At 40.6% G+C, this 27823-nt stretch overlaps 1 protein-coding gene across 1 annotated transcript in view; it reads left to right on the top strand.

Moving 5' to 3' along the window:
* Window positions 1–27823, top strand: part of Emcn (endomucin) — an 84436-nt gene that overhangs the window by 31891 nt on the left and 24722 nt on the right. Inside the window, exons 3-5 of the mRNA XM_003468023.5 lie at window positions 3109–3174; window positions 9880–9993; window positions 23268–23306. Coding sequence (XP_003468071.2) covers window positions 3109–3174; window positions 9880–9993; window positions 23268–23306 — 219 coding nt within the window. The remainder of the gene's footprint in view (window positions 1–3108; window positions 3175–9879; window positions 9994–23267; window positions 23307–27823) is intronic.

Here is a 27823-nt window from a genome sequence, read left to right as displayed (position 1 = left end):
TACTCCGAATGAATTAAAGACTGAAATCTTCCAAAGCTCTTCATTTTCACCTTAATTTTTATTGTGAGACAAAGCTCCACCATGCAGATCAACAAAGGCCAGCTCTCTGGGATACACTGGGGTGGAGATGCTCAAAAAGCCAGGGTGCCATGATCAAAGCCTCCTATTTCTGCAGTGTTTGAGTCTAAGATGAAAGCAAACCAATCCTCCTAGAACTTTTCTATCAAGTCGGGGGAAACATCATGTAATGAGCACAGCATGGGGTTTTTATTCCTAGAATATCACACAAGCTGTGTGTCCAGGCAAGGGAAACGCCAGAGGACACAGGTGGGAAACCATGGCCACGGCACCTCTGACCATTTCCCTCACACAGTGGTTTCAATTTTAATCAAACCCAAAGTCTTCTCTGAGTTACACCCCTAGCTTCCCCTCCCCTGTTTTGAGACAGGGTCTCTCTAATTCATTCAACAGCACAGACTGCACTTGAACCTCCAGTTCTCCTGCATCAGGTTCCCAGAGCACTGGGATTACAGGTGTGCACCACCACTCCGGGATTTTTCCTTAAAAGTTGCGCTAGCCTTGTGTCCCCAGGTTCTGAGAACAGGCGTTCTGGTACTTTATAAAGCATAACTGTGAACCATGATCAAAAACCATGGTGCGTGTTTAAATAAAATTATTGCCATAAAGGTACGTTACCATGAATCTCCTCAAAATTCTCCACATTTTCCATCCACTTACCCCATCGCTCTTGCTGCTTAGACCTGCTTAGACCTCCTGAAGCAGTTCTGAAGTCCTCTTTCCTAGCTGTCTTGAGCTGCATTGTCCTAGCTACCTTGATGTCCTGAATTGATTCAATACTACACTGACTGTTGATGGCCGTTTTGACTATGGGAAGAGTCAGAAGCCGCACGGTTCCAGGTTTGGTGAAAGAGATGGGTGAGGACACTCCGTGATGTTTTTGTGAGCCACCTTTCCACTGGGTGGCCCCAGGCAGCAGCGTTTACTGGACGTTTAATTGGGTCTCTGTTTAATACAGACACTCATGAACTGCTTCAGAAAGTGGCAAGAACCACCTGCCTTGCAAGCAGGCAGTCATGAGTTCAATCCCCAGTACCGATAAAAAAAAAAAAAATTAAAAAAAAGGGGGGCTGGGGATTTAGCTCAGCGGCGGGTTCGATCCCCGGTACCGATGAAAAATAAATAAATAAATAAAAAAGAAAGTGGCGAGAACAACAGAACAAGTGTGTCTGAGGTGAGGGGAGACACTTGCAGGGAGGTGAATGGTAATGTGTTTTTTACCATAATTTTTAAAAATTAAACATTAAAAAAATAAACATTCACTGTAGTTTCTGATGATTTCTTTTATTTGCTGCCCTCTCTCTTTCTTCCTCTCTCTGAGAGGAGTCTCAGGCATAAAGCTGACAATTTACCCTGGTTTTGTGAAAGTGTATGCTTAGCTTTACCATCGGCAATGCCCCTAACCGCTGATGCAGAGGAGCCGAGTCTCCTGGACCCGGGTCCGTACCAGCACAGTCCATCCTGAGGAGCCAGGCCGCGGGGCAGGGGCTGTGCACTCACGGCTCAGTGGGGCAGCACTGGGACAGGGGCACAGGAGCCGGCCATTCGGATGCTGCCTGGTCGCCATGCTGGAGTGAGGGCACAAGAGCAAACCTTCTCTGGTCACAGTGCTGCTCATCCTCCCACAGGAAATGCAGCTAACAGGCAGCACTGGACAGGTGCAGAGTTTGTCTGAAGATCTCATGCGCCACACAATGTGCCTGCATGCATGGCTGCCTAATTTCAGACCCACAGGAGGCTTAAATTTGGAGCAGTTGTGTACAGTTCCCATCTTCCGAATAACCAGTGTGAACGACACAAGAATATCAGAAGGGCGTCTCCACAGTGAAGCAGCTTCTCCTTCTTCATGGCCAGCGTGGTTCTCTTGGCTATGGTGAAAGTACTTATAAAAAACAGTGCACGTAGCTCCTTTATTTTAATTTGAGGGCTTCCCAATCACATTTTCTTTGTTTGAACTTGGTTTGTGCTGCTGTGTTTATGGAAAGCGTAAAAATGCTTGGTGGAAATTGTACCATCGGAGTAGAAGTGCGGGTGAGAGGAGGACTCGCCTTACAACCCCATAGCTGATGGCAGCTGCTACCACATGGACAAATGCACCTTTGCCCCGAGGAGAGCCTGCTTGCAGAGTTACAGCTGGGGAGAAGGGCCGTGGCCGCCCGGATGGACTCAGCCACTGCGCACTGTGCAGACACCTCATGTCACCCTCGTAACACGGACACCTGTGGTACAAAACCCAACCTGAAATTCTGTCCTGAAGTGAGATTATTATTGGGCCTGGTTCAAAGACAGTTGCTAGTCAGATGTTTGAATGAGTAGAGTCATATGCAGCAGTAAAACCTTCCTCAGCACCTGCTCGATACCAAGGCTGCTGGGTACCAAAACAGGCATTCACGTCACCTGGGCCAGGGGAGGAGCAGGTGTTTGCGCCGTGGTCTAGAGTGCTGGGCATGGCCAGGTGCATTTGTCTGTGTGAATGGCTCGAGATCCAGGGGGAGCCAGCACAGAACAGGAATTTGAAAAATGACTCTAGAATGAACAATTACAAGAGTACAATTTTTTATGACTTTTGCTTATTTGAAATTTTCATTACTATAGCTAAATTAACAAAATAGCACACAATTCATCACAACAAATGACATTCTCCAATCCTGTTAGCCAGGACATTTTCTCTAAAGGGAAAAATAAAATGATTTCTTGTGGCTGGAATTTAGAGTTTTTAAAATATTTTTCTACATGTTTAGTGAAACCCAGGTAACAGTCTGCAAGAGAAATCTGCAGCTTGGATCTATCACACAAAGCCGTGTGTGCACACAAATGAGTGTTACATGCACAGATGTTTAAAATGAGACCACCAAGCGTTCAACTCCTACATTCCTCTTTGGACAAAAAGAGCTGGAAAAATGGAAAAAAAAAATCAAAGATAGACAAAAGCTAACATAGTCACCCTCCAAGTCTGACTAACCTTTATTTGTTGCTTGACAAGTGAGTGGAGGCCGTGAGCAGTAACAATGGCGTCTCTTACCTAACCAGGAGCGGCCAGTACCAGCTCAGCGGGGCTGCTGCCGGTGACCCCATCTACAGCAGGCGGAGGTGCAGGTGAGTAGGTGCCTTTTGCCACCACTTAAAGCATACTCGCTATGTGTATCTAATTCACACACCATAGTCTCACCCCTCTAACATGTGCAATTCGATTAAATTTGTAAATTCTCAACTTTTGCTATTTTCCAATTCATAAGCATGTATTGCTTTCCTAAGTCTCTAATTTCTCTCAATGACATTTATAGTTTTTAGTGTAGATCATTTGAATTGCTTTAATTCAACATATTCCATGTTGTTATTCAATTTTTGTTTTTGTAAATGAAATACGTTTTTCTTAGTTTCAACTTTGGGCTGTTCATAGCTACTCATAGAAATACATCACTTTGCTGAACTCATTTACTGCTTGCATTGTGTGTCCATGTGTGTGCGTGTGCGTGTGCGTGTGCGTGTGTTCTAAGATTTCTTATACACAGTGTGATGTCATCAACAAATAGAGGTAGTTGCTTTCCTTTCAGTGAATGTTCTTTCACTGTATTGTCTGATGGTCCCAGTGTCATGCTGGAGAGGGGAGCGAGGGGCTCTTCTTTTCCTCCTCCTAATAAGAGAAAGCTCTCAGTACTTCCCCATTATGAATGGCGTTAGTCACAAATTGTTTTTGTTTTTGTTTTCTTGGTGCCTCTCACCAGGATGAGCAAATCCTTCCTATTACTACTCTGTCGAGTGTTTTTATCATGGAAGGGACTGAAATTTTTAATGCTTCCTCTCACCATATTGAGGTTATTGTGTGACTTTTACCCTTTGTTTTAGTAATATGACATGTAACAATTTTGACATGCCAAGCCAACTTTACATATCTGGAATAAATTCAACTAGGTCATGCAGTGTGTATAATCATTTTGATGGTGCTAGTGTTTTTATGGTGCTAGATTTGATTTGTGTTATTCTGTCAAGGGTTTTTGCATTCATATTCATAAGGGGTAAAGCATCCTAGCCTTCTTTTCTTGCGATGTTTGTCTGGATTGGGTATCAGGGTCATCCCAGCCTCCTAAAATTAGTTGGAAAATATTCCCTGCTCTAACAATTTTTGGAAGAATTTTGTGGACAAGAAGGTCACTATTTTAAAAACTTATTTTTAAGTTAGGCCATCATTATCTAATTTCATTAACCGGATGAAATAATTTGACATACAATCTTAAGAAGCCACCCTAAATGCCAGTGTTGCGTGGAGTTGAACTCCTCAGTGTGAGAAGGATGAGATAGTGTTCTGTGTGGAGGTGGCAGGTGGCCTACACTATGTTCCTCTCTGTTCCCCCTGGAGGTTCCCCACATACGTGGGAGAAACAGAGCTTCGAGAATACAATTTAAAACGATTGTGATAAAGTCTGGTTACTTAAACGCTAGTGACAGTAACACAAAAATTTCATACGCATTTTACAACCAGAAAGCAAATAAAGCCCTCTTGTTCACCCCACCTGGCCTGACAGGAACCTCACTGCTAGTTGTTACAAACTGCAGCTTTGAAAAGGGGGAAGCTGAGAGGTCCTAGAAGCTTCTAAGGTCCTGATAAGCACCATTACTAATGATTCAATGGTATGCATGGCTTTATGGATAAATCAGAACCATATACCTGAGAAAATAAAAAAGAAACCCTACCAAAATTTACCCTAAATCCAAGAAACACCACTGAGATAGACTTGAAGAGGAAAGTCGACATCTACATGGAAATAAAAACGTGCAGGAAGTCTTTTATTAGCACATTTGCAGGAGCTGCAAAGCCATTTTTAAAAATCACAGATTCTGGATCATTCTGAGCCGCTGAATTATCTCAACTCATAAGATTTCTGTGGCTTCTGAACAAAGGACTGCTCTAAACATAAGTATGATTCTATTCTTGGCCTGGGGCCATTCTCAAATTTCTGTACACACTGACCTTGGTCGGTGGGGTAGGAAAGTAGACAGGTCCTTCTCCCAGTTCACCACAGTCTGTACCACAGGGAGCATCTGGCGGCTTCTCCTGGGATGTCAGCAGCTCCAGGGGAGGACGTGGCTTCAGAGGCCTTCACAAAAGGCCTCCTGTGCCGACCTCACTCACCATTTAAATGACATAGGAATTAAAAAGGAAACACACGACTCATACAAATAAAGCTGTCTCCCCTTTTAATCTGCTACCAGAAGTTCTAGTCCCAGTCAGCTGCCATCTTTTCAACCCCCTTCAGTTCCCTGCAGAGTCCAGGGACTGCACCTGGCCTGGCGTCATGTCTGATCTCCTCCTCCCCAGAAGGAAGCACTGGAGGGCCAAGTCTTGAGCTTTTCCTTCATGGTTCAGCTGTTTGGCTACATCCCTTCATACCTTGTTTCCCTTCTTAGATATAACACTAAAAAGTTACTTCAGTCCAAGATACTTATTTCCACATCAAGGACAGAGACCAAAAGAATCTGAGCTAATTTTCAAGAAGCCCCTGCTCCAGTGTTTGCCAGTGCTTGGAAACATCTTCCCGGGGCTATGCGTGTGAACTTGTAGGCTCCTCCATGTGCTGTAAGGGGCTCTGCAGCCCTAGAGGTCAATAAATCTGCTGTTAGTCTGACAGCAGGGATACCCTTATATGTGAGTTGGCACTTTTCTCTTGCAGATTTTAGAATTCTTCATCCTACACTTTTGACAGTTTGACTGTAATATGTAACCATGAAAAGATTTTATTTTACTTTATTTGGTGTTCTATAAGCCTTCTGTACATGGATATACCTATCTTTCGCAATTAGCAAAGTTTTCTGGTATTATTTCATTGCATAGATTTTCTGGGTCCTTAAATTTTTTGTCCTTCCTATATTTAAAAATATGATTACTTGTTTATTTAATGGTGTCACAAAAGTTTTGAATGTTCCCTTTATTCTTTCTCATTTTCTTCTTCACTTTCCTTGTCTTTATTTATTTTGTCTGACTATGATACTGCAAGACTTGTCTTCAGGGTTAGTCTTCCTGCCTGTTAATTTATACTATTGTTGGGGCTCTCAAACTTTTAATTGACTTACTGAGTTCTTCATTTACAAGATTTCTGTGCTTTTTAAAAAATCTGTCAAATATATCACTTATAGCCTGCATTGTTTTGCTATTTTCATTTAATTGCTTGTTTTCTGTTAGATCTCTTATATAATCCGTTTTATAACATTTTTAAATTTTTTTAATATTTCAATCATATTGACTTCTTTGGTGTTATTGTAGAACATTGTTATATTTTTAGTGTCATCCTGTTACATTTTTTTCATATTCTCCATCTTCTACATTGCTGCCTGCAAGTCTGGTGGACCAGTTATCTCCACCTCTTTCCTGGGGTGCCATCTTAGTCAGAGCCTTTCTCACAAAGATGTGTCTGGGGAGTCAGTTTGCAGTGCAATGTTGACTTGATTTCTGGCCAGGACCAGACCAAGCTATGTCTATCTTAGCTTCTTTGGCTATGACTCATGACTGTGAGTATAGTCCATACCACAGAGAGAACTCACTGTCCCTGCAAACCATGCAAGTGTGGGCACTCTAGAAGTGCAGACAGACGTGGTGCAGAGGGCAGTGTGAGATGCTCACTGTGCGGCTGCTCTCATGATGGAAACAGTGCTCCTGTCCCACGACAGAGGTCCCCTCAGGAACCGTTCGTGTTAACTCTGCTGCTAGCAAAGCTGCCTAGCACCCGGGATGGTGAGGGGTGCAAAGCACTTGTCCTCTAGCCAGTGCAGATGCTGGGTGCAGAAAGGTGGTGGTGGAATCATAGTACCCAATATTTCACTAGGGATCCTTCAGGCCAGAGGAGAGCTTTTCGTCTCAAGTGAATAATTTTTATCCAGAGTTGTCTAAAAAGATACACTTGTTAAATGTTTCCCAGCCTAAATTGAGGTTCCAAGGAAAAGTTAAATTTTCACCCACATGCACTGTGTTTCTCCTCTGAGCGAGGTGGTCTTCCTGCTTCCCCACTAAGTGAGCATCAGCTTCTCCTCTCCGTGCACAGTAAGACCCATCAGCTTTTCCTCAAGTATTTCCTGCCACACTTATATTTCAAGATGCCTCTTAAGTCTGTGTCCATTACTGCCCTTTTCCCATATGGGAGGTGAACACTGTGGTTGACATTTGAGTTTTCTTTTCTTAAAACATTTCTTAAGGCCCACATTGCTTTATTATGAGATCAAGCATCACTTTCCCGGTGGTGAAGAGAAACACTAAAACTCCTTAAACATTTCTAGGACTCCTCATAGGCTCTTTTCTCTTCTGTTTTAAATTAGTTCGTGTGTTAGTACAGTGATCACATTCCTCATGGGGAGCTGCTCCACGCAGGTGACACATCTTAATCTTTTTAAAACCCCTTTCCCTCCCCTCCGTCCATCTCCTTCTATCTCTTGGTTCCCTTCCTATCTGCCAAAGATCTACCTCTCTGTTTGCTAGTTTCTATCTATATTTCATTTTGCTCTTTATTTGTATTTAAATTAGTTCTTAGGTATAAGAAACCATGTGATATTGCAGCTTATGTATGTTATTTCACTCAACTTTATGGCCTCAACATGCATCCTTCTTCCTACAATTCACACAAAGTGTGTCCTCCTTTGTGCACAGTAGTACTCTGTTGTGTGCAAATACCATGTTTTCTTTATCAATTTGTCTTTTGATGCCCGCATAGCCTGCTGCCAAGATTTAGATAAGATGAATTGTGCTGCTCTATGCAGAGGTATGCATGTTTCACTGCACTGTGATGTCTTTAACTCAGAAAGACACCTAGAAGAGAAATGACTGGATCAAATTGAATTTCTAGTCTTAGTTTTTTGTGAAATCTCCAAGCTGATTTCAATACAGATTGTACTATTTTATGTTTCCACCAACAATCTATTGCTGTTCCTTTTCCCCTACAGCCTCACCAGAATTTGTTATTATTGTTTCTTGATGACGTCATTCTTCCTGGACTAAGAAGGAATCTATGTGCTGGTTTCACCTGCATTTCTCTAATGGTCAGAGATAGATCTATATTCAGTCTCTTGCCTGCAGATAACCAGTTTCCCCAGCACATTTGTTAAAGAGGCTATCTTTTCCATAGTGTGTGTTTTCGGTCCCTTTATTTAAAAACCATGTTGCTGAATGTGTGTGGAGTTGTTCCTGCATCTTCTGTTCTGTTCCATTAACACATAAGTGTGCATTGTTGTTATAATATAACTTAACGTCCGGGGCTGTGACGCCTCCTGCTTTGCTTTTGTTGTCCAGGATTGCTTGGGCTCTTCTCCGTCTTTCTGGTTCCATGTGAACTGGAGGATTGTTTCCTCTCACTCTGTGAGGAGTGTTATTTATATTTTGATTGGGACTGCGTTAAATCTGTGTATCAGCTTTGTTAGTGTGGTCATTTTGACTTTATCGATTCTCCCTGTTCTGGAGAAGGGGCTGTCCTTTCATTTTGTGATGTCCTCTTTGATCTTCTTTCTCAGAGTATTGTAGTTGTTACTGTAGAGATATTTCTCTTTCATTTTGGGTTAATTCCTAAACATTTAATTTTTCTTGATGGTAGTGTAAGTAGCACTGTTTTGCTAATTTCTTTCTTGGTGAGTTTATTATTGTGTACAAGACTTTTGTGTGTTGACTTTGTACCCTTCTACACTACTGAATTTGTTAATTCTCAGAGTCTTTTGGTAGAAATTTTTAGGTCTTCTACATACAGGACTATAAGATCTGCAAATAATGATAATTTAATTTCTTTCCTATACATATCATTTTTCTTACATTTGATTTAATTGAATTTTATTTGCGTATAAATTCCTGAAGCGTTTTTGTCTGCAGACATAATTATCTACCATTCATGAAGTCTCGCAAACTATTAGGTTTTTCAGCATGAGTCTTGACAATGCTGAGAATTTGTATTATATGGTAGATGTTTGTTGCTGAGAGCTAGAAGTTGACTGGCTCTTCTGGAAGCCTTCAGCAACCCATGCTCGGATCTGCTCCGTGACAGGAGTCTACTAGACTGCCTTCCTTCCATCTCCAGCTAGTGTTATATCTGGTTGGAACCAAACATGTCCTGACTGGGATGTCTGTCTGGTCATTATCGATCCAGTGTCCCTATGCTGGACTCCAAAAAGACTGAAGAGCACCCATCATTTTATTCACATTTAGAGTGTCTCAAACCATCTTTTATCCAGTGTCATTTTTTTTTTTTAAACTCAGGTCATTTTTTCCTGTTAATTTTCCTTCAAAAATTAACTCACTATATTGAAAAGTAAATTGTGTTTCCTTCCTTGATCTCTTCATCCCTGGCCATTCACCTACCTGAAAAGTCTCTCCTAGGCAAGAAGGAGAATCATGGTACCACCTTTACCAACAAGCTCTCTCTTACCATCCCTTTTTAGCAGAGCTAATATCTTTTATGTCAGAAAGTCTCAGATGCAGATCATGGTTCCTTCTTACTAAGAGTTATGTGTTTAAGGGGCAATTTGGGAACTTCCCTGAGTTTCATGCATAAAATGATGACCATAAAGATTGCTTCCTTTATAGAATTACATTGACGCCCAGAGGACAACACTTATAGCAAACATAGAACAGTCTCATGTAACCCCATCTTCTTCAAAATAATTAACTGAGTCACAAAAAGGTGAGTATTAAGATGACGGATTTCTAAATCTTGGTCATAACGCTTTCAGCAGCTAATCTTCAAGCTGTGATTGGATGTTAATATGAATATCAAAAAGATTCACCAGTGATCTGCTGTGCTCCTAATGGTGGCTTTTTTTTAATTACATGAACAGAAAGCACAACTGGTGGTCGTCCTTCACAGAATGAATCTGTCACCCCTGAAGAGACCATGACAAGTTCCTCACTTTCAAGTGTTCCTCCGACTTTACAGAGCTCCCAGAACATGAGTGAGTACGAGGGTTCGTGCTGCTGTGTTAGACGCACGTATGGATGGGGTGGCCTCACGCTGTTTCCAGCCCACAGCTGCTCCCTCTGAGTCTCTATCAAAGTTAAGAATGGGACAGCTTTGCCCCATAGTAGCCACAGATGCGTCGGTGTTAAAGAGCAGTGTAGGTTGGGCAGTAACCTGTGACAGCATCAGCACAAGCAGACCTTGCTGGATGAAGCAGGCTATTTTGGGGCAATGTGAATATTCTTGGAAAGACAAGCTGCTAAGAAGTTATAAAAGACTGAAAAGACTTACATCAATGGAAAAAACTGAAAAAGAAGTTTAAAAAACTTTTCCCAGACAGAAAATTCCAATCAGGATGGTTTAATTATGAGTTGAACAAAAAATTTTCACAAGAGCTGACACTAACTCTTCCCAAAAGCACCCAAACAATAGAGAAAAGGCTGCATATGTATTTCTACAAGGCTAGTATTGCCTTTTTGATAAAGCTAGAAAGGAATTAAAAGTAACAAGCAGGTAATGAAAACTGCTCATCAATATCCCTCATGCATATAAGTAAGACTATCTTTAATACTAGCAAACAAAGACACAATTACATGAAAAAGAATACGAAACATTAACATTAACAATAGAATTTATCCCACAAATGCACATTGATTACACCTATAATAATTAATTTAATTACTGTCTAGTAGAATTAATGCATGTATAAAGTATTTAACAAAATCATAAATTCATAAACTTAATGAACAAGAAATGAAATGGAACTTTCCAAATATAATAAAGGGCATCTACAAAAAATTACAGTTGGTATCATGTGAAATTGTGAAAAATGTAATATTTTCACCTTAAAAACTGGAACATATTCAAGATATTCCATTCTTATTACTGCTACTCAGCATTATTAACCAGAAGTTCCAAATAGTACATAAATTGATGAATAAATGTGAGTAAATAGAAAAGTAGACTCAATCAGTTGAAAAGGAAGAAATAAGTAGGTTTTATTATCAGACTACAGAGACAGGTATGCAAAAATTCAAAGATTCATAAAAAGCTATGAGTAGTTTTACCACAGGATGCAAGATATGCATAAAGATATCTTGCTTTTGTTATATTAACAATGGCAATCCAAATTTTTTTAAATTGCATTTATAATAACATCCAAAAAACACAAAATACTTAGAAATAAATTTAGCAACAGAAATGTAAGATTTGTTCACTAAAGTACACAATAGTTTGACGAGAATTGAATAACAGACATTACATGTTGATGGACTGTAATACTTGATGTTTTAAATGATAATTGTCTTAGTTACTTTTTACTTGTTGCTGAGACAAAATACCTGAAGCCCAAGTTGGGAAAGGAAAGGTTTATTTCTTACAGTTTTTGGAGGTTTCAGTCCACACTCAGTTGGCTCCAAGGCAAGCGGGCATGGCGGGGCCACAGTTCATGGTGGCTGCAAACAGCAAAGAGCAAGACACACCTTCTTCCTGCCATTACATCACATCCTGGTTCCACCCCTTTGTGGGTGGAGCACTGACACCATCAGTCTAAGCACCACACAGTGAACCATCACAAATGCACAATGCAAACTCATGAGGCCTGGGGGCCACAGACATAGACCATGACAATAATTTTTCTCAAATTGGTCAATAATCACTAACATTTTCAGTACAGTCCTTATTAGAATCACTTTTTGTTGTTATTTTAGAAATCAATGAGGTCATCGTAAAATTTATACAGAAATGGGAAGGACCTAACCTAGGTAAAAAGCTTTTGAAAAATAATAAAATTAGAGAGCTTTCACAATCCAATTTTAAAACTTACTCTAAAACTGTAATAATCAAGTATAAACCTGAAAAATATCTTGTTCAGTGAAATCATATATAAAACATGATAAATAACATGATCCCATTTATAATAAATATGTAAAAAGAATCTCTGAACTTATTTTAACTGATCCAAGAAGACATGAAAGTTGGGCATATTTAGGGTATATCACCTGATGTCTCGACTCACGGATAATTTATGTTATATTTAATTCAGGCAAAGATATCTGTCTCCTCAACTACCATTTATTTATGGTAAAGCATTCAGGATCTCTTCTCGCAGTTCTGCAGCATATAATCCATCCCTGTAGCCACTCAGCCGCTCAGATCTGTCACTTACTATGCTCTAATCAAGCTCTCTCCCTCCTTCCCGCCTTCTCCACTGTTCTACTCACTTTTCTGAGGTTGACTTTTTATGTCGCACACGGAAATGAGACCATGTGGCTCTTGTCTTCCTGTGCCCGGCTTATTCCACTGAACATAATGATCTCTGATTTTATCTGCATTTTTGCAAGTGGTAAAATTTCATCATTTGTAAGGATGAATCACATTCCACTGTGTACATGTACCACATTTTCTTTATCTATTCATCACTTGAACTCTTGAGTTCACATTTCTTGGTTACTGTAAATAGTGCTGCATTTCTGACATACTGGTTTTATCCTGTTTGGATATACTTGAAAGTGAGATTCCTGGGTCATTTCCAGGTAGTCACAGATTTAACTTTTTGAGTAGCTTCCATGATGTCTCTATTAGTGTCCCTACCCAGGAACGATGTACAGGGTCCCTTCTCTCCACACTCTCCCCAGCACCCGTCATCTCTGCTCCTTCGAGAAGAAACAATCCTCTGGGAGCAAGACGGGAATCTCCTGTGGTTTCGCTTTGTGTTTCCTCGGTGATTGGTGATGTCCAGCATTTTTTCAGATATCTACTGGCAATCTGTATGCTTTCTTTTATGAAATGTCTTTTTGGTCTGCTGCCCATGTTCAAATCAGATTATTTTTGAAGAGACGTTTTTATAATAAAAATAACTAAGTGCCTGTAGCTGGAGGTGGTGTTAAAGAACAAAAGATTCAAGGAGGTTTTTCATGTCAGTGGAAATAAAGGGACAACTGTATAAGTGTAATCTTACTAAAAATTATTAACTTTATCCTCAAAATAAATGAATTTATATATTATTTAGTATTCAAATAGTATCCTTTTAAAGCTTTGTGTAGAAATAAAATGGTGAGCATTAGCAGACAAATTTCTTTTCTGAATCTTCAGAACTAGAAATCCCCAACAAACCAGAAGAATTAGCCAGGAGGATTAAAGCTTCAAAAGGTTAGTTTAGTACTGAGAAAATCACAGCAATTCACGTACATGTCGACAGCATAGGGAAGCAGGTGTCAGAAGTACCTAGAGTTAGAAGGAAGGGTGGAAAGGATGCGGCAAAATTGGTAGAGCCCCAGAGCAAAATTAAAATACTCGTGAGACACAGAGAGGAGCAGAACACAGAACTCCCGCAATTCCTGGCTTCTGGTACAGCCCACACATCCTCACAAACACTCCCACCCTGTGGCCTTTGGGGCAGAAATCTGAAGGGAGATTCACATCTAGTCAAAATGTCATCAAGGGCAAGGGAAAAACAGGCCTCTGCCGAGAAGGCCCCGTGGATGCCATCCAGCATCAGTGAGTGTACCTGTAACACAAAGCACTGATGGTGTCTCACAGTCTCTCCGTCACTACACCTCTGAGGTGAAAAGGAGGCAAGCGGGAGCTATAGGTGTCCACGTCCCGCTCTTGTCTACAGACGCACCAGGAAAACCGGGTGTCCCCTTGTTATCGTAATCACAAAGCACCACATAAAGCTGTTTGGAGACAGGTAGTCTATTTTCATGCCATAACTGTAAACTGTGGATTCTTTTGCAAGAGACAGTTGCCTCATAGAAAATTTGAAGAGTAGGTTCTTCTCTCTTTCAAGGAAGAACACTTTCTTTGTAATAATGTTTGTGCTCTGATAAAAAGAATCTATTTTGTAGGTAGTGTAAGTCTGAAAGGAATTTTCAGTAAACACAGCTCATACACCTGGTAATATAAGTGATTGCCCCTAATGCAAACAAAAATAAAGCTACACTGGCATCTGTAGACTATATCACAGCTTCTGGAAGATTAAACTGTAGTTTCTACTCTGTGCTAAACATTCACGTATTCAATGAGCACTTGTTATTAAACTCAGTGTTTACACAGGAGTATATGGTCAGCCCTGTGAGCCACTTAAGACTTAATTTCACTTTGATTTTGAAGTAAATTGCCCTCTGTATCTTGGTTCTGGAGACTGCTATTTTGATGTAGCTCCTAAACACAGTTGGAAATGGCTTTCTTCCAAGTTCTCAAAAGAGACACTAAAGCCATTTCTTTAACAACAACAACAACAAAAGCCAGGCATGGTGGTGCACCCCTGTAATTCCAGACTCAGGAGGTTAAGGCAAGAGGACTGTGGTGAGTTTGAGACCAGCCTGTGCTACAAAGTGAGCTCAAGGCCAGCCTGAATTGCATAGCAAGACCCTGTCTTAAAAAGTCAAAAATAAATAAATAAATAAATAATAAAACACCCTGGGAAACAACATAATGAAATGAAGTCATCATTTTTGTCTTTTGCACTTGTCATTTGATTAAGCAGCCCTACATTAGGTCTTTTACGTCTCTGTCATAAATATCTACCAAATTCCCTGGCCCTGAGAAACAAGCCATCCTTCCTGAGCCTCTTCTAGGTGCCCAGCCTGAGGCATTGATGCCCAGCACGAACAGCAGTTTCCACTTGTCATTAAGCCTCCCAGATCTCTGGCCAGGGTGGCTTTGTCCCCGTCTACCTTTTGTTTCCCAAAGCAGAGTTGAGGCCTCTCCCTCTGCACTCAAGGCAAGGGTCCCTGGGGTAGCGTGCTGTGGGTGCATCCTCCTGTTGAGACATTTTATTCAGCATATAAGAATCAGGGTTCACTGGTTGGTGGAATGGAGACCAAACACAGGAGATCTGCACACTGTTGTCCAGTCTTTCCATTTTCTTAGAGTTGTATGTATTTCTCCTATTTTGTTCTGGCTGTGGAACATAAACATGTAACCCCAGCTCTCTAAGATATAACTCTTCATTGATCTAGTCTTCTCACCTATACAACAAGAAACATGGACGTGTTGAATTAGTTTATTCAACCAAGAGTATTTTGGAAGCTCACCTGTGTACCCTGCATTAGTCTAGTTTGTGAAAAGTAGTGATATTAGAGAAAGTAATTGTGGAATTTGCCTATTAGTGGATAAAATGATAACAAGTAAGTTAGATGTGAGTAATTTAACAGGACACAGACATATTCTCAACCGTAACAAAACAATAAAGAGAAAGTGAGCGACGGTGGTGACGGTGCTGATTTCACCCAGAGCTCAGGGAAGTGCCCTCTGACCCGGTGGTGTCTGAGGACAGAAGGGAGCAAAGTGACAGAGGCAGGCCGTGGACACCTGTGGGAGAGAGCCAGAGAGAAGGACGGCCGAGCAGGGCTGGGTGAGGACGGCTGACACCGCCGAGTATCCAAGTGGGGCCTGGAGGGGTGACGCAGACCCCGGACAGCAGCAAGCTCTGCTCCACCAGGCTGAGCTGGCCTGGCGGGCGACGCTGGGCCCCACTTCGCTCATGCACAGCTCAGTGGGAGGTGGGGGCAGAGCTGTGCTGGTCTCAGCCACACTTTCAGAGGATCCTGGAGGAGCACGGGGGAAACTGTGGCCTTCATTCTGGTAATACGTCTCTAGATACGGCCCTAAGAGCACAGGCGACAAGAGCAAAAATAGACAGTGCGAGAGAATGCTTCAAACAAAAACTTTCTTCACAGAAAAGGAAGGAAGAAACAGCATTAAACGGCTGCCCAAAAGAAAGGAAGAAACAAAACAAAGTCAGGGGGCCTCACAAAATCGGGGGTGACGCTACGGTGATCAAAGCAATCTGGTGCTGGAATCAAACAGTCAAACCAGCGGGATAGAACAGAAGACCTGAGAGGAAAGCCAGTGTCAGTGATCAGCTGGTCTGCAGTCATGCGCAGGGCCGCACAGGGAGGAGCAGGTGGTCTGTCAATAACTTCCACCTGGAAACCGAACATTCACATGCAAAAGAGCTAAATGAGATCCTTAGCACACACCACGTACAAAAAGTTACTAAAACTGGATCAAAGCCCTAAAGCTAAACCCCAGGAGAATCACAAGGAAACAGCCTCATGATATTAGATTTGGCAATAATTTCATAGAAATCATGCCAAAAATATAGGCACCAAATGCAAAAATAGACATACGGGAGAACATCAAATGAAAATGTCCGTTTAGTGAAGGGAGTGGTCAACAGACTGAAGAGGCAGCTTACAAAAGGGAAAGAAATACTCGCAAACAAGATGCTGACAAGGGGTAATATCTAGAATATATAAAGAACAACTCAACAGCAACAAAAAACAGTTTAGAAAAACTGAATGAGGGATATGCATAGATGTTTTTCTAAAGATATAATATTTGACAACAAGAATAGGAAATAAATTTACTCGTCAGGGAAATATAAATCAAAACCACACTGAGCTATTATCTCACACCCATTAGAATGACCACTATCAAAAATAAGTAACTAAGCTTGCAAGTGTTGCTAAAATATAGAAAATTGAACTCTGTGTAATATTGGTGATGATAAAAATAGTCCTGCTTCTATGGAAAACTGTGTGAAAGTCCCTGAGATTAAAAATAGAATTGTCTTGTGATCCAGGAAACCTGCTTCTAGGTTTCTATCCAAACAAAGGGAAGCTTAAAACAGAATTTTAAATAGGTATTTGTGTTCTAATATTCATTGTGATATTATTTTATAATAGCCCAGAGAATGAGGCAACTGAAATGTCCACAACTAGATTTGAAGTTGAGATATGCACATTCAGTTGAACAGTATTAAGCCTATAAAAAGAAAGTAAAATCTACAACCTGTCAAGTATTCTACCACATGGATGAATCTGGAGGACACTGTGCTAAGTGAAATCAGAATAAAAATGTCTATAAAAGTGCAAATACTGCACAATTCCAGTTATATGAGTACCTCGAATAAGTAGATGCTTGGAAATACGAAGTTAAATGGTGGTTGCCATAGGCTTGGTGGATGGAGAAAGGAATTGTTGGATGGCTAAAATAGTGAAAAGTTTTGGAGAGCTCCACTATTACGGAGCACTCTTAAAATCACTGAGATAATAAATATGTTTGTACTTTGGCCACAAAATTTTAAAAAAATAGCCAATAAGGGACGTTTGAAAAAAACTGATCCTGAAACTCTGCATCTGCTCCTACTCATTAGGAAAGTTGGGTGTATGTACATGATTTGGCCATGTAGATTTGGTAATGTAATAACACATTATGGAGTCAGGCTCAGGGAGAAGGAATAGAAATAGCCTGGCTGATTCTCAAATGTGCTGGTGAGAACCCACAAGCTGAAGGCCAACTTTGATTCCCTCAGGGTGAGAAAGACTAGAGAGAGGAGTTTGGAGGAGCTCTGTTCGATTCTTTCTTTGGTGGGCAAGAATCCCAAACAGCTAAACAAAAGCACGGCGACCCTGAGGCTCAGCTGTGGACTGGGTCTGGGGAATCTAGGATTCCAATGTCCTGTCACTCTAGACCTCAGATCACCACCACAATGTGTTAAAAAAAAAAAAACCACTGCACTACATAAAAACCAACTAGAGAATATCAGAAAATAAAACCCTTTCATTAAAAACCAACAGGAACCATGATGACAGATGATAGAAAGAAAAGTATGTAAAATTGATAGATGTTCATAGAAACAGAAACTGCATGTATTAATTTATTAGATATTCATAATGTATTCAAAGGCAAAAGATGATTTTACCAGTGCTATGGAAACCAAAAATTGAAAACACTTAAATCCCACTGGAAATTTTTAGGACTAAAATTTGGTAAATGTCATTTTAAAAGCTCAGTGGCTGAGAATATGGAAAACAAAACAATTTCACTAAAAGCCAACAGGAAAAAAGGGTAACAGATGGCAGAGACAGAAAATATATAAAATTAATAGATGTTCATAGAAGCAAAATACACACATTAATTTATTAGATATTCATAATGTGTTCAAAAGAAAAAGATGAAATTGATTATTTTACTAGCACTATGGAAACTAAAAAAAATTTTTTAAAAAGCTTAAAACACACTGGAAATTTTTATTGCTAAAATTTGGTATCATTTAAAAACTCAATATCTGACTACAATTCTAATTTGAACCCAGTTAAAAGAAAGTAAGTATGCAGGAAATTGATCATAAGAAAACTCCTACAGGAAAAAATAATGGAATAATTTTTAAAACTACCCATTTGTGTCAAAATATAGCCAAAAAGGAGAGGGTTTTTTAGAACAGGAATTGCATCATATCACAAGACAGACAACTATAAGCAAGAAGAGAAATAACTGCACTACACTTGATATCAGTGTTCTGGATGCTTCAATTTTTTTGGAAACAGAGAAAAATAAAAAGAAAATAAAAGATTGGCAAAATGAAATACAGCTTTGTAGCATGCAGTTTACCAAAGACACAGATGAATTCACTTTTAAAAAGATGAAAAACACTGGAAGAAAGATCATGTCTTTAGTAAGTGGTGCTGGGAATCATCTTTCCCAGGCCAAAGACCTGCGGAACTAGGCCCACGTGTCTTAGCATGCACTGCACTAAAGGGAAGTGGATCGAAGATCTAAATATCAAAACAGAAACACCAAATCTGCTGGAAGACAGAATAGGCAGAACTCTTGAAAACATTGGCGTAGGCAAAGACTTCATAAACGAAACTCCAATCACATGGGAAATACTATAGAAAATCAACAACAGATCATATTTTATTAAAAGTTCTTGCAATGCAAAATAAATCACCAACAGAGTGAAGAGATAATCCACAAGGGAGGAAAAAATTGCCAGCTCTTCCTCAAAAGAAACAGGATCTAGAATATATGTTTTTAAAAACTCAAAGAAATGAGACCCTCCCCAAATTTAAAGACTCAGTCCAAAAATGGGCATCTGAAAGGAACAGAAACTTCTCAGATGAGGAAGTACAGATGGCAAATAAACATATTAAAAAATGATCAACACCCTTAGTCATTCCAGACATGCAAATTAAAACACTGAGATTCTATCTCCAGAAAGAATGGCTATTATCAGGAAATCATAAAAAATTCTGGCAGAGCTGTGGGTAAAAAGGAACCCTTTTCCACTGTTGGTTGCAGTGTAGACTGGTATAACCACTAACAAAACTAAGATTAGGGGTCCCCATCAACCCAGGTATCCCCTTCTTGGTGTCTTCCCAAAAGCATTAAAGCATCACATTACTGTGATATATGCACATCCATGTTTACAGCAGCATGATTTGTAAAGAGCCCAAATGGCCCTCTACCTATCTGTGATGAAGAAGATTTGGCCTTTTTATACAATAGAGTATTACTCGGTCATAAAGAAGGATAAACTTGAGCCATTTCTAGGTAAATGGGTAAATGCACATCAAGACCATATTCTTAAGTGAAATAAAGTGAACACATATGCAAATATCACATTGTTTCTGTGGTGTGAGAAGCCAAAAATGTGAATAAGGACCAAAATGTATAATAGATATTGTGAAATAAAATGTTCAGATATGAAGGGGAACTAGGGAGGGAGGAGGGGAAAAGGAAGGAAGGGAAAAGAAAAAATAATAGAAAAAGCATTTTTAAATAAGAAAGGGAAGAGGGGCTAAAGAGATGGAAAGGGAATAGAAAGAAAAAAGAAAAATCAATATGTATCATGGGCAAGTGCCAATTCCCTATGATGGATGTCATCTATATGTACTATGTACCAATAAAAGTAATTAATTTTAAAGAAGATGAAAAGATACATATGCCAAAAACTGATTAAATAAAGATGATAAATACATTAATGTTACATATGATATGATACAATTTAAGGCAAAGAAACTGAATACAGGTAAATGGGAACATTTCATACTGTTAAAATGCTGGATTTGGTGGGAATGAAAGAAATTCATATTTTGTGTATGCCACCCTGTCTGAACACGCATGTGATGCTTATCTTGGCTGTCGGCTTGGTTGGGCCGAGACACGATGTGTCTGCGGTGCTCCCAGGACTCCCGCAGGGACGTCCAGGCTGGGGGGCCCAGGGGAAGGGGGGCGGAAGGCACGGGGTCGCCCCTAAGCGGGTGCAGCCTTCACTGCTGCCACCGCCGGGCAGCCCCGCCCCACCCTGTCGGTCTGGACTGGCCCTGGCACTGTGGGAGGCCACAGACCCTCAGCCTCAGGCCGGGCTGCGTCCCCGTGTCTTAGAGGCCTGCAGCCTCTGTGCTGGTGACTCCCGGGGCACCGCAGACTCTGCAACTCCTGACCACGCATGCCAACCTCTGAACCCCTTTGAGAATGGCACAGGAGTCCGTTCCTGCAGAGATCCCAACTAACACGCTACACAAAGTGAAAACTTAGCGACGAAGGTAAACTCACAGTCCTAGTGAACACTTTAGGGGACCCGACCCCCCGGTTAACAAAGCAGCAAAGCGTAAGGGGGTGACACGTACAGTGGACACGGGGGACACTGCATGTCAACTCCGAAAAGCAAATTATCTGCAGTCAGATAACAATTTTAATAGTCCAGCTTGTGCCTCTTGGCCAATTTTAACACGTTTCAAGTAACTATCAGAGCACACAACAGCTGCCTGGCAAACGCAAGGTCCTGAGTTCGATTCCCAGAACCTGGATAAATAAGTGTCAAAGTTTATGCAGTACAGTAGCTAGCATCAGCCACGCAGTGCCATCCCCAGCACTAACATGAAACACGAGGGGAAAAGGCCAGCATTTCAACATAAGCATCTGAACAACCATCTCAAGAGGTGAGGAGGAAAACACGAATAACAATAAAAACACCAAAAGGAAGAAAATAATAAAAATAAGAATAGAAATGAGTGAATTAAAAGCAAACAGGCAAAACAAAAGACAACAAAATGAAGTCTGCTTTTTTAACATCAACATGTAGCGGTAGAAACTTCAGAAGATAAAACAGGAATAAAAGGAAAAAACAAAAGAATCAGACAAAGCCTGAGGCTGCTGGGGCTCCAGGAGCCCAACACGCACACAACTGAAAGTCCCCTGGAGGAAAAAGTGAGGAGAAGGGCCAGGAAAAGATGAAGAAATACCTCCCATTGATTTTAAACAATCTTACCAATCCGCAGAGCAGGGCAGGCGAAGAGTCCCTGCTGACGGGCCAGGAAGGGAAGCACAGCAAGCCACTGACGGAGAGCCACGATGCAGAGGGACCCTGGAGGACGGCCACACGGTGAAGACGAGTGTGACAGTGACAGCCACGTCGGACGGAGCAGGAGCTGGAAGAGAATGAAGCAGCATCTTCAGGCCTGGAGGAAAACCGTCACCTAGAATTCTACGGGTGTTTCTAGGGCCTGGGAGAGCTCAGAAAATTCATCAAAGTAAACACTACTCAGAAAGAGGCAAATGTCACCATATAGAATCCGGATCTAAATAAAGGGATGAGGAGAATCAGGGATGGTAAATGCATAAATAAAAAGATTTAATGCATTTTAAGTATCCTTCGAAAGATAATTGATTGTTAAAAGAAAAATAACAAAGCGCACTGAAAGCATACGACATTGTAGAAGAAAATATATAAAAATAACACAAAGGTGGATTAACATTCATTTGCATTTCATAAAGCTTCAGAGTGAGGGAATCAACTCAGCAGACTGACTAAAGGTGGGGTCTGCACTGAACATCTCACATTTAAGGTGATAACAGAAGCACCCTAACTCGTTTGCTATTTGAATCTCCCCGTTTCCTCTAGAGATCAGAACTTAGCTTCTTCTCAGAACACGTTTATGCTGTGAAAGTTATAAAGGAGTAATCAAAAGTGTCTTCAGTTATTAGTAAATGTAGACATATTTCATCATATTTATCTCTCCTAAGCCTTTATATCCATCCACTAAACTCAGTGCAGTTTAAAAGGTAAACTTCTATGAAAACATTTTATCATCTTCAAAGTATCTTCTGAGGAGCTGGGGATTTAGCCCAGCGGCATAAGGGCCTGCCTTGCAAGCAGGCAGTCATGAGTTCGATTCCTGGTATCAATAAAAATGAAAAAGACAAAAAAAAAAAAAAAAAAAAAAAAAAAAAAAACCAAAAAAACAAAGTATCTTCTGATTTGGAGAATGGGAAACATATATCTGAATCTTGATTAAATGTCTGAAGTTTACAGAGTTTTGTCCTCATTATAACAATTTGTTAATTCATATTTGAATAAAAATCTGAGCCTCTTAAAATACTCAGTATAATTATTTTGAACTGATTTTTTAAAATATTCAGCTCCATCTTAAGACATAGATATATTTCTTATATATTTCATGACCCTACAAAATTATTAAACATTTTAAAGACTAAAAAATGCAAATAAGGGGCTAATCAGAAGGTTTTATCTGATACAAGCTTAAAATTTTTCCCAACCAAATTCATCATCAAGAAAGGTTATGACCTGATATTAATAAGAGAAACAAAGGATCTTGATTGTCTTTGTACTTCAATCCTCCAGCAGCTGATACAGTTTTAACTGCATCATCTAAATGCAGCATTATCAAAAATAAGGATGAACCCCAGAGACTTTTATTTGGAACAGTTTAGTGGAAAGACAAGCTACTTCTTTTAGAGAAAGAGGATGAGTCTGAGACCAACACACTTGAATGACAATCCTGGTTCTAACTAGTGTTTTCTCTGAGCTAATAAACGATAAATGATAATAAATGTGAATAATACTGTGACTTTTAAAAACATCACCAACTTGTATATGACACTGATCATAAAAGCTGCATAACAATGCTATCCTTATCCAAGTAGCTACTGTAAATAAAGTATCAATTCAGGGAGGAAGAATTGCTCTGATCTATTGTTATTTTTATCTTATCTGCCGAATCTTGGTGGTAGACACTAGAATCACAGCTCTAAGCAAGAAAGAAGTCTCTCTCACTGGAGTCACTTCTAGTAGACAACACACAGTGTTTTAAAGATAGAGACCAGGCAGGAAGAGCCAGGGATAGAACAGGGTTCCTGAGAGAGGGACGGAGGGCAGAGACGACCTGGGGTGCAGGATAGAGCTACATCCACACTAAAAGGCACAGTTATTCAGACCTTACAGCTTAACACATTTGGTCTATAATAAAAGAGATAGTTGACCTCTGCTCTAAAATTCTAATTCTGAAGCATCAATGAATTTATGATTTGAGGAAAAAGGGAATCAGAAATAAGCTAAGATCCATGCTTGCTTACCATCCGAAGCTAAGATCTATACCCATTTACCTTGTAAAAGCAGATCTGATATTTTATGCTGAATTTTAATGATTTTTTTTTCTTTTCTTTCCTATAAAGCTGTGAATCAGAGTTCAACGGAAACAACAAAAATACCAGGTAAGTTAATTTTTTTCTTCTCCTGGTGTAATCATAGATCAAATCCCAAGAATGAGTCAAAGCAGCACAGTTTGAAAGCAGGGTGAAAAACTGTAAGAAAGTCTCAGCCTGAGCAATCAAACATTGAGTTTAAAGCCTGTAAGGACTAAGCTGTGACACACGACATCCCAGAGCTGACCGAGGTCCCGTAGTCCCGGCCTGGTCTGTGGCCAGCGGCCCTTTCCAGAGGACAGGGCGTCTTCTCTGTACTTGGAGCAGCATCCAGAGCTCGCCTCCTGAGTGCACTGGTGGAAGCCGCAGCCAACAGCCCCCACTGCCGGCTCATCTCTGACTGCCCAGAGTGCTACCCTGCAGGGGTAGCAATGACAATGTTCTGCCCCTGGCTCTTCCTGCCTGGTCTCTATCTTTAAAACACTGTGTGTTGTCTACTAGAAGTGACTCCAGTGAGAGAGACTTCTTTCTTGCTTAGAGCTGTGATTCTAGTGTCTACCACCAAGATTCGGCAGCAATGACAATGAACACGACCTGATTTTTCCTATTGTTCTAAAACTACAACTATGAGGGCAGTTTGGCACCTTCCTGCATCTTACCTGCAACTTGTATGAATGACAAATCTCATGGTTTCTCAATTCTGGTGCCTTTTTACATACATAAAATAAAAGTGTAAAATAAATTTTTAAAATATGCAGCTAAAGAAAAAACAAGAAAAATATCTGAGAGATTCTAATACCATGTTCACAGCATGTGTCCTAGGCAGTGATGGTCTACCAGTCACCTCCTTTGTTGAAGGAATTCAGAGCAGATTACTATGCTTTTAACTTTTAATTATCTCCTGCTACATAATATGACACTTTAATAAAGTATTTGCTTTATATTATTAATTATATTATTAATTTTCTTTCATCTCATCATTATTTTTAATTATTTCTATCTTCAAAATCATTATTTCTATCTTCAAAAGCATGCACATTTAGAAATGTGCATGCACTAGCTTACACAAAGCTCTGCACCCAGCCAGGGTGCACCTGTGAAGTATTTGCTTTATATTATTAATTTTCTTTCATCTCATCATTATTTTTAATTATTTCTATCTTCAAAATCATTATTTCTATCTTCAAAAGCATGCACATTTAGAAATGTGCATGCACTAGCTTACACAAAGCTCTGCACCCAGCCAGGGTGCACCTGTGAAGTGAACCTGTGACGTGTGTTCTAAGGTTCCCCCCGCTTCACAGGTTCACCACGGAAAAGAGATCAGGGGTGCAGGAGAATTAGGGATCCCCCAGCTGTAAGCTGTTGTTAAGGAGGGACAAAACATCCTTCATTCTGCTCAAGGGTTACATTTCCAAAGTTGCAGTTACAGCCAGGTTAAAGGTAGTTAAATGGAATATATAACACATATAGGCTATTTCAAATTTAGAGTTACCTAAACCACTGCTTAAACAGATAAGAGACAAATCATTGTTTGAATAAGAGAATAACAGAAATGAGACAACTGTAAATAAAAAGAAAAGCTTTTCTCATTTCTTTACTTGCTAAAAGCTTCAGATGTATGCTATGGCTAAAGACTAAATTCAGACTCACCCCTCCTCACAGACGAATTAACAAGTTAGTAACATGTTACCACCTCATACTACCGTCCAAACTGCTAATTATTAGTCTTACATCATCAGAAATGTTGATATAAAATTTATAAAATATTTATTCATAGGATCAAAGGTAGGCCTATTACTAAAAATAGTCTTGTCTTTTAGATAAAAGTTGGCGTAGAGTTCCAGCCCATCAAATTGCTGGTACTGCCTACCTTGTGTTAATGGGTAGTTGCTACAGTGCAGTCTTTGAATATATTATACACGGTTCTCCCATTTAATGTTTTCCTTCATCATTTGCATCTAGCTTTTATTTCCTTTAAAAGCTTTTATCACCTTCTCCAACAATGACAAAGTATCTAGATATTGATGATTGTGATACAGAACTGATGATTATTATTTGTTGACAGATTAGGGATAAGTAAGGCAATTCTCTATGACTGTGAATGATAAACAGCTATACGTAGGATGATGCTTAGCATTATAAAATAAAGATAAGCAAAGACAGTTACGATTATGTGGAAGCACAGACCAAGGCGTGAAGATGGGCCCATTTGCTGGAGCCCAGCAGAGAGGCAGCAGAGAGCTGTGCTTAATGATGCTTCACAGGATAGATTCACACGCAGTTCCTAAGGCCCATGGGAAAGTCAAACCTCAGCTACCCACTGCAACAGATCTTAGACAGCTTCAACTTCAGTAGGATCCCCTGCTAACCAGGATGGGTCCTCTGTCAACCACTGCTAAACTAGGCACTCAACAAGTGCACATTCTGGTCCCATTCCACAAAACACTCAGAGTTATGAGAGATGCCTAAATTTTCCTTAGGGGTTGCTCAGGACACCAGTCAATGTCATAAGTAACTGCAATAATTCCAGGGCCAGGTGAGTAGTGTTATGTCATAAAGAAGCATATGCCAGCTCTGAGGAGGGAGAGGATTATTTTTTGCTTTTGCTTTTGTTTTGGTTATGTATCCATGAAATCAGGAAAATCAGTTTAAGAAGGTTACAGAAAAGGCTCACAAAAAAAGTGACCTTCTAGCCACCAGATGATTGCCTACTCACTTTTTAAATTCTGGTTGTGGAGCAAATAGGAAGATCAGAGGGTCCACTGGAATGCAGCCTGGGCTATTCCCTCCCTACAAATGCAGGTAGAGTTGTGTGCCTGTAGCAACAACTTTAAACAGTTGTTGGAACTCACTTTCTTTAGCCTTATTATTTTCTCACAGACAATCAGTGCTAGTGACCTTTTAATTGATGGGCAATATCAGCCCTCAAAATGTCTGACTACCTCAGGACTTGCCCTCAATTTCCTGGGAAGTAGAACTCTATTCCTTCTCCTAGGGTTCTCTAGATAACTAGAACCACTGAACTGTGTGCGTAGAAAAGGACTCAATGTAAGAGTTACGGCTTGGCTCTCAATGTCCCCCCAACACTCTTGCAATCATAGCTGGGACTTTCCCAGAGGCAGCCAGATCTAGCGTGTGTTCCTGGGATTAAGGGCGTGTGATTACTAAATTAGTCCACTGACGGGTTTGGAGCCCGCTCTAAGCCCAATAGCCTAGAGAGAGCATGAAAAGGGCTGGAAGAAGCTGTTCCTTGTGGCTGGTAGCTTGATGCCTTCTGTCTTCCTCGCACCGTGACTGTTTCTCCTCTGTCGCGTGCCCTGGGATGGAGCATTCCCTCCTCATTCCGCTCAGGCCATCACCTGTCTGAATGTCAGGGACAGAACTCTGCTTTTCTTGGGCTTCATTCAAACACCTTCCTCAGCGCACAGTGTTGCACAGACACAGTCAGAGTAGTGCCCGGCCACATATCTGGACACAGTGGATCTCTGTATACAACAAGCATCCCAGCACATCCCCTCAGTGAGCAGCACAGCTTGTGAAAGATGTCAACAGCATTGCAGACATCAAACTTGACAGAAAGAGAGCACCAAGAGTAGGCATCACAGTCCCGCGGTCAGAGCTGGTTTCTGGGCTCTGCACTCTATTTCTGGATGTTGGATGATGCTGATCACAAAGAGTTCATATAAAGTGAAGCATGGACAGTTCTGTTCCAAGGCTGCTGGTTTGAGTTTTCTGTCTTTGAGTGGCATAAGGCTGACCCTGGTAACGGTTCGGCTCTACACGAGCTAGACATGTGCTGCAGCCTGGAGTAAACTGACTCAATAGAATGAAAGACACACAGAGGTGTTGTGTTGGGGTCTGGCTTCATTTCCTCTTGGAAGCTGCACAGATTCTACAGTGGCTACGTGGTTTTTTGCCTGGATCTGACACTCGATGAGCATGGAAGAAACTCTTCTCCCTGTTCCCGCAACATACCACTTGTTAGGGCTGTGTCTGTGCATGTCCCTGACCAAAGCCTCTTGTGGTCGCAGGCAGAGTTTTTACATGTGTGGTTGAATCTAGAGTGTGAGATTTTTTTCATGGTGCAGAGCTGGATTTAAGAATTCTGCAATCAAGGGTGGACGATTGCTGGACCGGTCCACTGACTGGTTTGGCATCACCCTAATTCCAGGAACCCAGATACAATACGAGGGACAGAAAGGAAAATTTAACTTGTCTTGTCCCTTGCTTGCTTTTGCTGCCTCTGCCGGCCATCAACTTTTCTCCTCCGCAATTCCCCTCTTCCACACCACCTTGATTTCAGTGAGCTGACTGTGGGCTGAAACTTCTGCAAACTTTAAGACAAAATAAACCTTTCCTCCTTTAACTTTGGGTGTCAGGTATCTTACTTCAGCAACAAGTAAAATAACTAAGACAATAGTTACTTTACTTAGTTTACTAACATGAAAGATCCTAAAACTCCCTTTAAGAACCAAAATGTTTCCGTGGTGTTGCTAAGGAGTACACTCCTCTAATGAGCTCCACACTGTACTTTATTTGCTGCATTAGAATTTCATCCTCTGTCTCCTTGTACCTACCTGCCT

Source organism: Cavia porcellus, unplaced genomic scaffold (genome assembly GCF_034190915.1).
Source record: "Cavia porcellus strain 051 isolate PalLab524CR breed Dunkin Hartley unplaced genomic scaffold, mCavPor4.1 scaffold_14, whole genome shotgun sequence".
Classification (NCBI taxonomy): Eukaryota; Metazoa; Chordata; class Mammalia; order Rodentia; family Caviidae; genus Cavia; species Cavia porcellus.
The sequence above is the reverse complement of the archived record's forward strand: the minus strand, read 5'-3'. Positions and strand labels throughout refer to the sequence as shown.